Genomic DNA, 15,563 nt, shown 5'->3' with positions numbered 1-15,563 from the left:
CTTTAAATGTAGTTTCCCTCATTTATTGCAGGTTTGTTTTTATATTGTTGATGTAATTGTTGCTAATAAAATCCCTCATTTATTGCAGAGAAACACAATTAAGTCGATATCCAAATAAATAGGACTTATTATATACATATTATTGAGATTGACAGTTCTCTTTACAATCGAATTAAATTGATCTTACCTTCTCAGCAGAATAAGATGACATAACGTTTTTCTCTGCTTGGACTTTTTTCTTCTTGGCCTTTGCAACGGTATTTTGGTTTAGGGCATTGCCGTTTTCATCCACCTTCTAAAAGAAAAAACAGAATTAACATTTATCTTGTCACACTCCAGTGTAGAAAAATACGTTAAAGACATAAATGAAAATATTTAAGAATTTAATGAGATATTTTACATTAATGAAAAATGTCGAAACCTTTCCGTAACCTTCACAAATCATTAAAAGGACCTGAAAACCAAGCAGTTTCACTTATATTTACTCACCGAAAAATATATCACAACAATAGCTATACTGATAATTATAAGATAAAGGATCATATCAAAGCAGTGTAAGATTCATACGACTAATTTGCATACTAATTATCCCGTCAATTAACATAAAACATCAATAATAGGTACATAATACGAAATATCTTCATGAAAAAAATTTCGAAACGACTGCCAATTACCTTTGTCCTGAAAAATTTTACAGAAAATCCTGAATTCACGATGGTTGGAATTTTAAAGAATAAAAATAAAACATCGCATAAGTCTCAACTTACGTCTTTGCTTTCGTTAATTAATCGAATCTCTTTTTGTTCGTCAATTCCGTTGCAGACAACTGTAGAAACCAGCCGATAGGAGCGACACGGATGGCATCGCAGAGAGAAGACGAGAGGCTAGTGTCGAAATCAAAATCAGGCGAATTTGGAAAAAAAAGGGTGGGGGTAGAAGCGCGAAATTTAAGTTAGAAAAATATGGGGGAACTTGAACTTTCTAGAGTGTAAGAGGTATCTTCAAACGATCATAATTTCAATAAATAATAATCCGATGAAACAGGAAAATTAGATATTCAAGAGAAGGAAAAGTTACGTTGAAAATATACGAGCACGTGTAAACGAAAGAAGCGTACATGCGCGTACCAAGTGACTTAAGCGCCACTATAAACTACATTCAGTATTCACTAACTACCGAGTCTTAACTGAAATTCGTGAATTTTGTACAGAATTATGCGTACACAGCGTTATGAAATAGGGGAATTGAAGAAGTTACGAAAGCTTTGCTATGATCTACTCTTTCTGAGGAAACCCACAATACTGTCAGTTTGGGAACCATCGCCATATTCGTCGTTCATTATCTAGATATCGTTAAGAACTGAGTGAAAGCAAACAACAATTAACAAATCATTAGGAACAAAAACCGAATAGTATCGTTGAACAGGGAAAAATCATCAGTGCATATTAAATATGAAGTATGTGAAAAATAATTTGTTCAACAAAGTAGAGAGAGATTCATAGATAAAAGAAACTTTAAATAACAAAATAATGAGAGGAGATCAGCATTCAGATAGCAGAAATACTTATGTAATAACAATAACAAAATCTAGACTAACTCCGAAAAACAAGAATATTATTCAGATAAATTACTGAGAAATATAAGAAGAATTTCAGGTAGGAAACCTATTTATATATGTGTACGTTATACGCAGGGCCCCCGCAAGGGACATCAACGCCCGCGTGCGGAACATATTTTGGCGCCCCTTAAAGGGGGGAGGTGGAGGAAAGTACTACTGTATAATCGGAAATTTTGTTGAGAATTTAGTGTAGAATGGTTGAAAATCTATCAGCAACCTTCATTGTCTTAAGAACTTTATGGTGTTAGTTGTAACATAATACATTTCAAATGTATTTCAAAACTCAAGCTGGATTCTTCTATGAATTATTCATGAAGGCATAAACATTTGATTAGGATCAATCCAGAAATTGAATGGATGTTTTTCTAGATTTGGCTGCTGCAAATTCTTTAATATTATCAATCAATCAATTTTATCGAGTATCTCTTGCTCTATATCTAAGATTGCCAATCCAGAAAATCTTTCTTAAGACATGGTAGACTTCAAATAGTTTTTAAAAATTTTTAATTCAGTGAATGATCTCTCACCAGAAGCAACAGACACAGGACACAGATAAAGTGAGAAGGATTCTTGAGGCAATACTAAGATTCGGTAGAGAAAAAGTTAGATTATTTTCAAAAATATATTGTAGAATTTCAAGAGGATTTTCGGTTCAGATAATGAAAACAATCTTAGGGCTTTTATCTCGTTGAATAAATCATTTTCTTTTACGTCAGTCGTCAGTCTCTTTTTCTCCTGTCATCAGTGAGCTTCTGTTGAAGAGCATGACAGCATTTCAATAGATATTTGTCATTTAATTTAAGAATATCACAAATAAAACAAAAAACGTTAACGTTATCTAATATTTAAGGAACTTAGTGTTTGATCAATTATTTTCTAAAAGAAATTTATTTTAAAAGCGATTTTTGGATCTTCCGTCTGTTCATAATCGAACAATTTTGGTTTATACTTTCGTCTTACAGTATATAATGGAGAAAACCTTGATCTATCTCAAGAACAGCCGCTAGTTTTCCAGTTTTTTCCCGAGAACATTATAATCCCTATAATTTTTGAAATGATCAACTAAATTCTTCAAATGGTTTTGACACACTTTAATGTCAATCGCTACACTTTGCATCATGTTGCTTACAATATTAATCTGGAATGAAACATCATAAGAAATTATGATACTTCAAATAAATTCAAAAGAATGAATATTCAATAAAAGAGAACTTGCTTTATGTCTAGTTTTTATGTTGAAAGTATCATTTTCTGCTATTTCTAAAAGGCTATCACATATTTGAATAAAATGAAACTTCAGCATCAATTCTACTTGACTATCTAGTATCAGTTAGGGGTTTTAGACGTAACTGGTAGCAACTATTAAGTTCCTGTATTCCACTAGGTTGCTACAGCTTTTACTTAGCGAGTTTTTCTATTTCATGTAAAATTCGAATAAACCGCCAGGATGTAGCGATCTTTTGGATTAGGAATTTCTTATGAGATTTGGTTAGACATTTCTTCAAATTAAACAATTGACTCAAAAATAAAAATTCATAAGAAACAGTAAGGAACGCATAAATATAAAACAATATAAATTTGCATCTGCGTCATTGATGAAAACATGCATAGCGTCCCTCACTAGAGGAACAACGAATTCACATAGACCTAGATTCAAATTGAATTTTATTGCAAATATAAATAACTGTACTCAAAAACTAATCGTCTTTAAATTATTTTTATTTTCTTAGATTTTCTTAATTTATTCCTCCAACAATAAAATTATTTACATTTCATTAATTTTTTTCCTAATCGTACCAATACTTGCAGATCCCGATTTAATGCTGGTGACAGAATTATCACCGTTCGAAACTCAATTATTTCGATTATCGATATTAATGTTTTAATATTTAACACTTGGGATAGCAACCTAGTGGAATACAGGAACTTAATCGTTGCTACCAGCATGTTTATTTGGAATGCCCTCGTTTAATCTGATTAAATTTGAAATATTCGATGACTTATGCATAATTTATTTCGTTGCCTAAACACAGGATCGTATTGAGACTATCAAGTCCCGTGTCAGGTATTCGAAAAGTTTCATAGTAGGTTGTCTTCATTTTTGAAAAAAATCCGTGTCATTAACATAGAGGAAGCATATGTCATTTTCTGTAAGCAAATTTTGTCCCCAACATGAACTATCAAATTTGACATGAAGCGCGCAGAAATGAAAAGATATCAGTGATACAATATTTCACTCAATTCGCGAGTATCTCCACAAAGAACGCACTTCTTATGTCCCATAGTGAATCAACGTTTTATATTGAATCAAAATATATTGAAATAAATACCTAAATATATTATAAATTCAGAAAACAAACTTCAAGCGCGCCAAACGAAGTAAAACAACCGATGACACTAGGAGAGGAAAAGTTGCCAAACCTTGGACTTCAGGAGGTAGATACAAAAAATAATAAATATTCTGCTTATTATAAATTCTACAATTAAGAAAAATATCGGAATCCAAATATTCAATTTTCATATTTAATCAGGAATCACTCAAATAAATATATTTCATTCAATATAACATACATTCATAACGATATAGTAAAATTGTGGATTTGAAAATATTATACAATCCGACAACGTAATCTAACCATGTTGGGGACATGTAAAAATTGCGTATATTCTCTTTATATATGTTCATTACACTATAGTTTGAATGTAGGTAATACTCGATGGATTTTTTCAAATAGCGCATCGAAAACCCAACATTTTTGACAACCCCTTTTAGGCAAGTAATTTAATGCATCTAGTTTACATCTCTAAATAATCAAAACAAGCAATACAAGCATTCGATAATCTACGTTTTGCAAAACAAATTTTTGTTTGTTATGCCTTTGTCGAAACTCGTTCGGGTTGGTAGGAATTTTGGTAGGTAACGCAAGAAAATTCTGATATTTTACAACTCCTTTTAAACAAGTAATTCAAAGACATCTAGTGGACTAAAGCCTCCCTAAAAAAATCAAAACAATTATGTTGCACAGTACACAGCTGATTTTCTAGTATTTCAGAAAACCGTTTATTTGTAATGCCTTTGTCGAACTCTATGAGGTGGTAGGGGTTTTGACAGATAGCAATACGTATATAACGCATTTAAGGTTCTTTCTCGATAGCTCTTGAAGAATTAGTTTTAGGTATAGGGTTTGCTTAAGTAACCTCACAATTTTTGTACGTAGAATCGATTGAAATAATGAAAAATATAGGGTCTAATTTGAAAATCTTGAGTTTCGATGAATTTGAGTTATCCAAGTTCAAGATCTTCTTATGAACACCCTGTACATTTTTGGTCCAAACTGCAAACAGTCTTATAATACTATTTGCAGAATAGGAAAAAAATTATTTCGAAAAAAGCTTTTTCTACCGAAATATTCAAAAAAATGTGAGTCCTTTTCGCCAAAATGTTTTTCATAAGAATCCCATTAACTCATGAACCGTTGGGTTTTTACCCAAGGCATGGCATATTTCTGAAATTTTCATCAAAAAAGCTATCTAATGATGCAATGATATACTGGGTGTGTCATTTGAAATGAGGAAGTAGTAGTATGTTTCCGATATAACTGGAAGTTGTAGAGATCTGAGAAAATTTTAGGCAGAAAAATCATTCTCTCAAACCCCAATATGCAAATTTTCAGCTCAAAATTACGATTAGTTTTCCATAAACGTCTAATAGGCCATCCCGGTGAATCACCCTGTATAATGTATAAATTAAGGGATATATCTGAGAAATTAATTTTGCATTGATTTCAATTGCAAATGTTGTTATTCACAATATAACAATATGGACGAAAGTATAGTATATCCTAAGTCACTTGGAGGAAGCCAGAAAATTTCGATCATCCAAGGATTGTCCCAAGTTTCCAGAACTTCCTTTGGAGTCAGTGAATTTATTGCCTAACAATACTTTCAAATCATATTTAGAGGATCGCGGTATTTACTTCAAATGGAACTCTGGCCAAACTTTTTTATGGACTAGTTTGAGTGAATTTGGATATACATACTATACTGCGTTTGCCAAACAGTTGAAATGTTTATACAGAATATCAGAAAAATATTAATTTGAATCGATTTCCATCAAATAAAGATCGAGTGAATCAAATATTTCAATCAACAGAAGCGTTTGAGATTATTTTCCTTACAGTCAACTACTCTATCGCAAATGTATGAAAAATATTCCTACGCCACTGACGCGTCTGCCACGAAAAACCATAACCGCGCTCATGTGAACATCGTAATTTATCTAGGTACCCATATAAAATTGATTAACCGTTCAAGGACTTCACGAATAAAAACCCGACTCATTAAAATCGAAGGAAAATTGTAAGAAATACAAAAACGAATTATTACTATTAATTCAGGACTGCATTTTTATGTACCTACGAGAAAATCGCATCCTCATCGATTCTTTAGGATAAAGTGCGAATAACATTTCGATTTTTTTCGCAGGCGACAAAATCCTGACGAGAACCAATCGAAAAAATGCTCACCTTTACGTTGCCGAGGGCGGGGGGCTCATTTTCGCCGCTAAAGTCGAGCCGCACCAGATCACGTGACCAGAATTTCGAATCGGGCCCGGCTCTGCGCTCGACGAACCAGAAGAGCATCGCGAAAAACGTCACAATCGACGTTGTCACACGCAACGTCAGACACTTGTAAGCCGTTTCGGCGAAGAAGACGACGAAAAGGACGGCGGACACGAGGATCATGCGGACACAGAGCACGATAGACATGACAGGGGCGATAAAGCAAGTGAGAGGGTGTCTCGCCCTCACCCGCCTCCGTCGCTCTTCTCTATGGTCTCTCACGTCCCCGCCGATCGACGATTCATCGGAAAATGTTTTGCGAAAAAAGCCACAAAAAAAAAACAAAACAAACGTCGTCGGACAAACACAGAAGTAGAATCGTCACACTCGCCGCGTCGATCCCATCTGACGTGTGTTCGGAGTGTCCCTCCACCACCACCACGCCGTCGTGTCGATCGGAAACGCGTGTTCAATTGTCGAATCGGCCAACTTCACACGACAATTATTACCGCCGTCGTCTTCGACGTCGCCGCGAACGTATCACTAGTCGACGTTTTATCTACCGAGGAGGAGTTCAAAGTTCGTAAACGCCAAATAGTTCCAGGATATTGGCGTACACGTTCCGATGGAATATCACGCGATGCCATATACAGCGGTCGTCCAACTTTATTCGCACAAACTTCGAAAGGAAATCATAGAATTGCCGCAGCCAGGAAAACTATGGAAAATTCGAACGTAACGAGCACAGGATAGAAATATTTCCACCTGTAATGATCTCGGCAACGTTACTCAATCGAATCGTTATCAGATAAAGGAGAATTTTATATAATGGGTATCAGACAATGATGAGATACACTTGTTCTCGGCTACCGACTGCTAGCGTCGTCGAACGAGAGATAATTTAAACATGAATCGAGTCTCCCGACTTTTGAATAACACGACGTGCTTATACTAGGAACAATACATATTGTTTTCGGGCGCCATTGTTAGCTACAGGCTTCAACAATAATTAAGTTTTTCCATGCATATCCCTTTAAAGCTGAAAACACTATTAACCCGATGGTTCAAATTTCACTTTTGGGTTCTCTAGAAAAATCAAGGTTGAGCACTCTCTCTCCAAACAGATTGTCTATCATTACATAACAATATCTGTAATTTTCGAATTTTGAACCGGGAGCGGTCTCAAACGATAAGGATCGAAACGCTGATGACGAATCCGTCCTCAAATACGATTCTGTCTGGGACCGTATTCTCGACAAGTGATCTTTCAAAACGTATACGTTCATTCAGTGTTCAAAGCACTGAAAGAACGTATACGTTTTGAAAGATCACTTGTCGAGAATACAGTCCCTGGCCCTCCGTCCTTATACACGATAACTTGCGAACGGAAACAAAAAAAGTTTTTGAAATAGATTCGGATTTTGAATGCCGATTAGAAGACGAAGACTATTTCAAGAAAATTTCATGTTAATCGTTCAACCAGAACCATACACATATCGAAAAAAAATGCCCAATATTTAAGTAAACACAAAACCGACGGACTTATGATTCTGGAAATTGATATTTATCAAAAATTTCAAGCTGATCAAATCTTCAGAAATATAGAAAATTTAACAATAATATTGTCGGCCTAATTATAAATCGTAAGTCCATTCTAGCAAAAACAAAATTGTTTGTTATGGAAACTTCCTGTTGTTAATAGGCTTTTTGATTTGGATATATGTAATATTCAAGAGTTCTCTCATTAACCCATTAAAGCCCATAATTCCCCCGTGAAGATTTTCAACTGAAACTTTGTCTGATGAGTTATTTAGACTCAAAAAGTGATATTGTGTTATAAAAATAATGATCGAACATGCAGGAGAGTTACTATGAAGCGGCAACTTAAGTTGCCACTGGGATAATTCATGAAGAAATTTTCCAAAGTACAATAAAACTAGCATATCAATCGTATACATCTATTGTGATTCAACCGTATAATATTTCCTATGAAATTACATAAAATATTATTATTTTACATCATGAAAAATTTTGAAACACTCATCAGGATGAACAGGAACTTCACACTTCTTGCATACAAAAATTGTACGCCTGCCACATACTTTACAACGGCGATACTTGGATTCACCTTTTTCGATGAAATGATCTGTTCGATCTTTTCTTATTTCTTCGAGAGCTGGTGTGAACTCTAGAGATGATCGAACTCCTGCTACCATTGGAGGACTGCCGTAAGACTTCAGAATGAAAATAGCACACTGACGTCTGAAATCCAATAGAGGAATATCATGCCCAAGGCGACGATACAGTAACCAACCTTGTGTGCTGCATACATCCACAGTCCAAGAGAAATAAGGCCACCACCATTTTTTCGACCTGATTCTGTTTCGGTAGGAAGCCAAAAATTGATCAGAAAGATCTACTCCACCCATGTTACTATTGTAACGAGCAATAGGACCTGGTACTTTGACAGAAATGACCTTCTTTTCAATTCTGGAGTATCGGTTTGACTTTGACATAGGATGTACATTATCACAATTAGTAAGTACAGTAACAACATTGTTGTCATTCCAACGGACTGCTAAAATATCTCCTGAAGAACTGGTGGATGTTTCACCTCTGGGTTTATTTTTCCACGTTTTTTTATCTGGAAGTTTCATTGAAACACTACAGCGATTCTCACGCAGAGTACCAGTTCCACCAAGTCCTCTAGAACTAAGCTCTTCCAACAACCCAACCGATGTAAAAAGATTGTCAAAGTAGAGTCGAATACCCTTTGACAATTTCATGTGGTCTACAAGTCCAATTACTACGTCACCTCCTTGACCGAGTCCAGTTTCTGGAAGACGAGTTGAACTTCCACAATAGGGTTCAACATGATGGATGTATCCAGATGGATCCGCGGCAACCCATAACTTGAACCCAAATCTGATAGGTTTTCCGCGAATAAACTGTTTGCACCCATGCCTTCCGTAATAAGGAATCATACTCTCGTCGATACTAATAGTGGGCCCAGGACTGATTTGTTTGAAAGAGTTGTTGAGGTGATCAAAAATAGGTCGGACCTTGTACATTTTATCACTTCCATCATTGTTTTCATTGTTGGCAAGGTGAATAAAACTTATCAGTTCATCGAATCGGTTTCGACGGATGGCATCGGAAACTAAGTGCGAATGAACATCTGGATCTTGTTTCCAGTAGAGTCTTCTATATGGAAGAGGGTGGTAACCTGACATCAACATAATTCCGACAAATGTAATCATTTCTTCAGCAGTGGCATTCAGGTTGTGAACGAGTTTCTGCATAGCATAACGATTAGTTTCGGTTACGATATGACTCAATAAATCTTCCGAGAAGTAAGCCCTAAAAGCCTCAATAGGGCTTTTTACCGTTTCTTTCAGAAGATCTTCTGCTACCGGTCGGTATTCGCATTCAAGTTCAGGAATACTTGAAGATAACCCATTCATTTTCGGCTTCCAAGTACGTTCTGTGGGACGCTTACGTTTGGTGCTTCTTACTCTTGTCTGCGAAGAAGTCGTCGGTCTAGGTTCTTCTGAATGGTTCTCATCTTGGACGACTGGATTGCCGTGATCATCATCGATTTCTGGATTCTGCATTTCCACCTGAGAGCGTAATATACGGGCAGGAAGGTGGTCAAAATCTCCAACTACCTCTTCATCCGATAAATCAGAGTCCTTATCTGTATCTGCACCAGGAAGTTCATCAGGTGGACATATGGCTATATTGGTGGCTGATATGTCCTCATCGTTCTCGATAAGGTCAATTAATTCATGAAGAAGTAATCCAGTGCCTGATCTTCCACGAGTATACCTGTCGAAATCATTCAGTAAGAAATGTAAATATTGCAGAAACCGTTGTCACGTGTTCCCGTTGGCCACTTTAGTTGCCATCAAACTTTGCCCGTATGGCAAAAGCAAAATATTGCATGAAAATATTACTGTGAAGAAGAAATATACTGCTGAATTCATATTGAATAAAACTGGTACAAAAATACAAATGTGCATGCATTATTGAAATAGAATACTTACAATCTCTCATCGACGGCCATTATGGTGAATGAAAAAGTTCAAGAGCTCTGAATAAATCGTTATACACTAACTCACTGTTTGACAATATCTGACTGACGTTTGTGCTATTCGAGACAGGACATATCACATGACCGGAATTTACCAATGGAACTTCAATATCTATGCGCGTGCGCATAGAATGTAGTCGAATGCGCCGTGGCAACTTAAGTTGCCACGGGGCTGTAATGGGTTAAATAAGGTATGAGATAATACAGGATGTTCGTGAATTGGAGGTACAAAGAAAAATAAGAGATTTCTTGAATAATTATGAGAAAAAAGTCGTATACACCTGAGCCCGCATATTTTCGAGATACAGGGTGTTTCTTGTAATCCTATATTTTCGTAAAGTTATATCTGTTTATCGAATCTTTATCAATCTTCGCTACAACAAATAAGTATCAAAACTTATAATTAATGTATTCGTCTCAGCTTACTAACTGGATCTTTATAATAATTTGGATATTCCTGAAGATAACTAAAGAATTGTTTGCAATTTTTTTCTCGAAATCCATGGCAGATACAACAAAATATTAGATCAAAGTTTTTTTTTACATTTTTCTAAATTACCAGTGGCCCTCCAAAAAAAGTTCTGGAGAAAAGAAGCGGACACTGTTCCAGAAAACATCCACCTTGTAGATTTGCATTCAAAATTAGCATATCACATGATGAAAACTTTAAATTGGAATATCTATGCCAAAGGACCCCGCACGTTTAGTAGGGAAAATGGCTTTCCGTGAATTTGGCTGAATTTTTGATATGTTGTAGTTCTTGATGAACTGATCAGAAAAGTCCCCAGCCATAAAGCTCAAAAATGGACAGTTTTCGAGATATGGAGCTTTGAAAATGGATTTTTGGCAATTTTCGGGGTTTTTGCTCATCAATCAGGGAGCTCTCATTTCTGGTTTTTATGGAATTTGGATGTTCGGCGGCCAGAACCCGACTGAGAAATGATCTTCCTTGGTTATATTAGGCACCGCCATCGATAATTTTTTATACACTGCTCCACATTGGCTATGAAATGAGATACAAAATCCAAGATCTTCCATACATCTTTCCATGCCACAAGATGACGCCAGAATAATTCACATGACCGTGAAACGACATATTGTGAGATTTTTTTAAGAGTTTTTCAATAACTGAATCCTCATATATCTGATGTCCAATAATATCAAATATGTTAGCCGAAATGTTCATAACCAGGCATCGCGAGCTGTAATGGGAGAAAATGGGAAAATCATTATCATATATCCTCAGGGATAACAATTGTGATCACTATTGATGTCATTCACATATGATATGTGATTTGTTTCTCACAAATCTCGATAATCTGACAATGGGGTACCAAGACATTTTCCTCAGAATGTCTCGAAATTGATGATAGCATCTCACAGACAAACGAATCCGTGAAAATGTCTGCAGTTTTGATACAATATAGTACTATCCTGGTAGAATATAGAAATCTAAGTGTTGGAAGCAAACTATGAATGGAACTTCCGATATTAACCCACGAATTCTTGAAAATATTTTTTTTTCTATGAACTTTTTGAACTTCACACATACGAATGAATACTATTTAACAATATGATCGTTGGCAAAATGAATGAGTAGATCAATCAAAAACAATAAACAAAAAACAATTTGAAATTATATTAGCAATTGCAAGAAATCTAATATAATTTTAAATTGTTTTTTGTTTATTATCATTATTGTTATTATTATTATGAATGTTACTCTCATTATTATATTGTTTTTGATTGATCTACTCATTCATTTTGCCAACGATCATATTGTTAGATAGTATTCATTCGTATGTGTGAAGTTCAAAAAGTTCATAGAAAAAAAATATATTTTCAAGAATTCGTGGGTTAATATCGGAAGTTCCATTCATAGTTTGCTTCCATCACTTGGATTTCTATATTCTACCAGGATAGTACTATATTGTATCAAAACTGCAGACATTTTCACGGATTCGTTTGTCTGTGAGATGCTATCATCAATTTCGAGACATTCTGAGGAAAATGTCTTGGTACCCCATTGTCAGATTATCGAGATTTGTGAGAAACAAATCACATATCATATGTGAATGACATCAATAGTGATCACAATTGTTATCCCTGAGGATATATGATAATGATTTTCCCATTTTCTCCCATTACAGCTCGCGATGCCTGGTTATGAACATTTCGGCTAACATATTTGATATTATTGGACATCAGATATATGAGGATTCAGTTATTGAAAAACTCTTAAAAAAATCTCACAATATGTCGTTTCACGGTCATGTGAATTATTCTGGCGTCATCTTGTGGCATGGAAAGATGTATGGAAGATCTTGGATTTTGTATCTCATTTCATAGCCAATGTGGAGCAGTGTATAAAAAATTATCGATGGCGGTGCCTAATATAACCAAGGAAGATCATTTCTCAGTCGGGTTCTGGCCGCCGAACATCCAAATTCCATAAAAACCAGAAATGAGAGCTCCCTGATTGATGAGCAAAAACCCCGAAAATTGCCAAAAATCAATTTTCAAAGCTCCATATCTCGAAAACTGTCCATTTTTGAGCTTTATGGCTGAGGACTTTTCTGATCAGTTCATCAAGAACTACAACATATCAAAAATTCAGCCAAATTCACGGAAAGCCATTTTCCCTACTAAACGTGCGGGGTCCTTTGAGTTAAATAGATTGTGAAAGTGCTACGAGAAGAAAAACTCGAAAAAAAATCAAATTTCAACACCTTGTATCTCGAAAAAAGGCGTTATCGGGCACATGCTAACAGGACATTATTTTCTTAAAAGGATTCAAGGAATCTAATTTTCGTTTTTACCTCCAATTGTTATCCGATCGGGTTCAGATTCCGCGTGTATACGCGTATGTATGTTTTGTCATGTGACATATACCTCGTTTTCGAAGCTTTAGCGAGATACAGGGTGTTCACAGTCATTTCTGTATCTCGCTTATGCTTCGAAAACGAGGTGTATGCCATAAGGCAAAAATGATTTTCCCGGTGCCACCTATGCGAGTATATATGTTTGTCCAATTTATAATGAAACACACTGTATAAAGAATAATCATTTCAAATATCGTGCGGAATTTCGTATTGATAACTCCATCAGAATCATAGAAAATTCAAGTAGAAGAGGGAAATAAAATTACTTCCTTGCAGACAGCATATGCATGCAGCGGTGATTTACCGCCATGGCCTATTAAATGTTTATGGAAAACTAATCATGAGTTTGTTCGGAAAATTTGCAAGTTGGGGTTTGAGACAATGACCTTCCTCCCTTCAATATTTTCAGATCTCTACAACTTCCAATTAAACCGGAAACAAACTACTACTTCTTTATTTCAAATGTCACACCCAGTATATAATTGCATCATTAGATAGCTTTTTTGATGACAATTTCAGCAATATGCCATACCTTGGGTAAAAACCCAACGGTTCATAAGTTAATGGGATTCTTATGAAAAAAATAGTGGCGGCAAGGACTCAAATTTTTTCGAATATTTCTATAGATGAAGTTTTATTCGGAAAAATCTGCAAATATGTAGTAATATAAACCTGTTCGCTGTTTGGACGAAAAATGTACAGGGTGTTTATCAGAAGATCATGAACTTTGACAACTCAAATTCATCAAACTCAAGATTTTCAAATTAGAACCTATATTTTTCATTATTTCAGTCGATTCTACGTATAAAAATAGTGGGGGTTACTTAAGCAAACCCTAAAATGAATACTTCAAGAGTTATCGAGGAAGAAATTGATGAATAAGGTCTAAAAGGGCAGCATCATCAAGTTTCATTCCAAAATAATAAAAAGGCGTTTTTACAGAAAAAATTCAATCAAAATAATTACTACTTCAGATCATGTGATTTTTAATAGAGTCGATTGGCACAACTGTTAACTGTCATTCATCATAAGAACATGATTTGTGTAGTGTCAGTTCGTAAATTCAGTGCTGAATTTTGATTTTGAGCTGTTAGAACCTCATAAAAATAGGGGGTGAATATAGAAACATAGTAAAACCTGACACTATTTCTACCATGATAAGCCACCTGGAGCCTAATTGGCATTTTTGTATAATTTAAGCTCAAATTATTGTCTACATTTGAAATACAACTCGAATATGCACAATACAAATAATGATATCACTATGTACTCTTATGACAAACAACATGCCAACTGCCGCCATATTGAATATTATTTTTGCCAGGTCTCAGGATTGCTTAATAATGTGCTATATACGATCTTGAAAGAACTTCGATTATGCTTCATCGCCATACTTGTTGCGTACAGAGTAAACCATATTCAAGTTAAAAGTTGAACAACTTCTATCTGTTAATTGATTTGGGTACATAAACACTGAAATTGAAACTTACGAGATTCTAATTATAATTGATTGTTAAGTGCCCTTTGTTAATCCATGCTACAAAAATAAAAGTGTTAGGACTTTGCGGCGAAAAATATTCTATTTAGTATCATCATAGCTAAAAGGATCAATTCTCTATAACAATAATAATATTTATTGTAAATTCAAAGTATTATTTTTTTTGTATATTTTAAATTATTCAACAGAAGCATGTTGTTCACCATAGAACATCACCTTGTATATAATAATAATGATTCGAATTTATTTTGAGAAAAGCTTTGCTTTGCGAACAGGTGGGTACAACTACAAATGTAAACTGGAAAATTTCAGGGGCGGTAAAATTTTTTCCTCGATTGATCTCGAAGGTTTATTATTGAAAATAAAAAACCAATATTACGAGCTATACATATTCTAGTGAGAACAAAGGCTGTTGCACCGAATTGTAAAAAAATTACATCGCACAAAAAACATTCAGAATTGAAAAGTAAAGGAAGAGTTTCAGAGTAACTTGGTACAATAGACCCCTGATTTTGAAAGACAAAATAAAAAACAATTTTTTTTTCCAAAACCATGCAAACCAAAGAGTAGTGTCAGTAAACTCTATGGTCCAATCAGCTGCTGGGGGGTACATTCAACAAATGAATCATACCAATAGCCCACTGGGGTGGTTAAACTGATTTGAACTAGTCGTGAAAAACTAACCAAAAGCTTATTTGCTCTTATATGCTCTATTGTGCCATGCATATTTTACATATAAAAAAATAATAATCATATACCCTAAGATCTACAATTATTGGATTTGAAATCATTACAATAACTAATAATTATGTTTAAAGAACATGCAAAACAAAGATAAATCCAATTTTTCAGTTGCTGAACAATAAAATAGGGTATGTGTTATAGTATATCCAAAGTCACTTGAAAACGC

The 15,563-nt window shown here is 34.9% G+C and overlaps 2 protein-coding genes across 5 annotated transcripts in view; both read right to left on the bottom strand.

Annotated features, from left to right (window-relative positions):
- LOC123676558 (serine/arginine repetitive matrix protein 1-like) overlaps positions 1-15,563 on the bottom strand; it is a 47,597-nt gene that overhangs the window by 19,945 nt on the left and 12,089 nt on the right. For 3 of the 4 annotated variants that reach the window (XM_045612512.1, XM_045612514.1, XM_045612513.1), the window contains one exon: positions 188-295. In XM_045612512.1, coding sequence (XP_045468468.1) covers positions 188-295 — 108 coding nt within the window. Of the gene's footprint in view, positions 1-187; positions 296-6,144; positions 6,920-15,563 lie in introns of those variants that run through there. The other variant, XM_045612515.1, reaches the window with a different exon arrangement.
- LOC123676560 (piggyBac transposable element-derived protein 3-like) lies at positions 7,924-10,466 on the bottom strand. The gene is made up of 2 exons (XM_045612517.1): positions 10,227-10,466; positions 7,924-10,008 (listed from the first exon to the last, which is right to left on the bottom strand). Exons 1-2 carry the CDS (start codon positions 10,244-10,246, stop codon positions 8,190-8,192), a joined length of 1,839 nt encoding a protein of 612 aa, XP_045468473.1. The 5' UTR covers positions 10,247-10,466; the 3' UTR covers positions 7,924-8,189.

This window comes from Harmonia axyridis, chromosome 3 (assembly GCF_914767665.1).
Source record: "Harmonia axyridis chromosome 3, icHarAxyr1.1, whole genome shotgun sequence".
In the NCBI taxonomy this organism is placed as follows: Eukaryota; Metazoa; Arthropoda; class Insecta; order Coleoptera; family Coccinellidae; genus Harmonia; species Harmonia axyridis.
The sequence above is the reverse complement of the archived record's forward strand: the minus strand, read 5'-3'. Positions and strand labels throughout refer to the sequence as shown.

Coding starts and splice junctions, on each gene's coding strand:
- LOC123676560 (XM_045612517.1), bottom strand. CDS start 10,246: ATGGCCGTCGATGAGAGATT. Junction 10,009..10,226: donor ATGGCCGTCGATGAGAGATT/GTAAGTATTCTA, acceptor TGATTTCGACAG/GTATACTCGTGGAAGATCAG.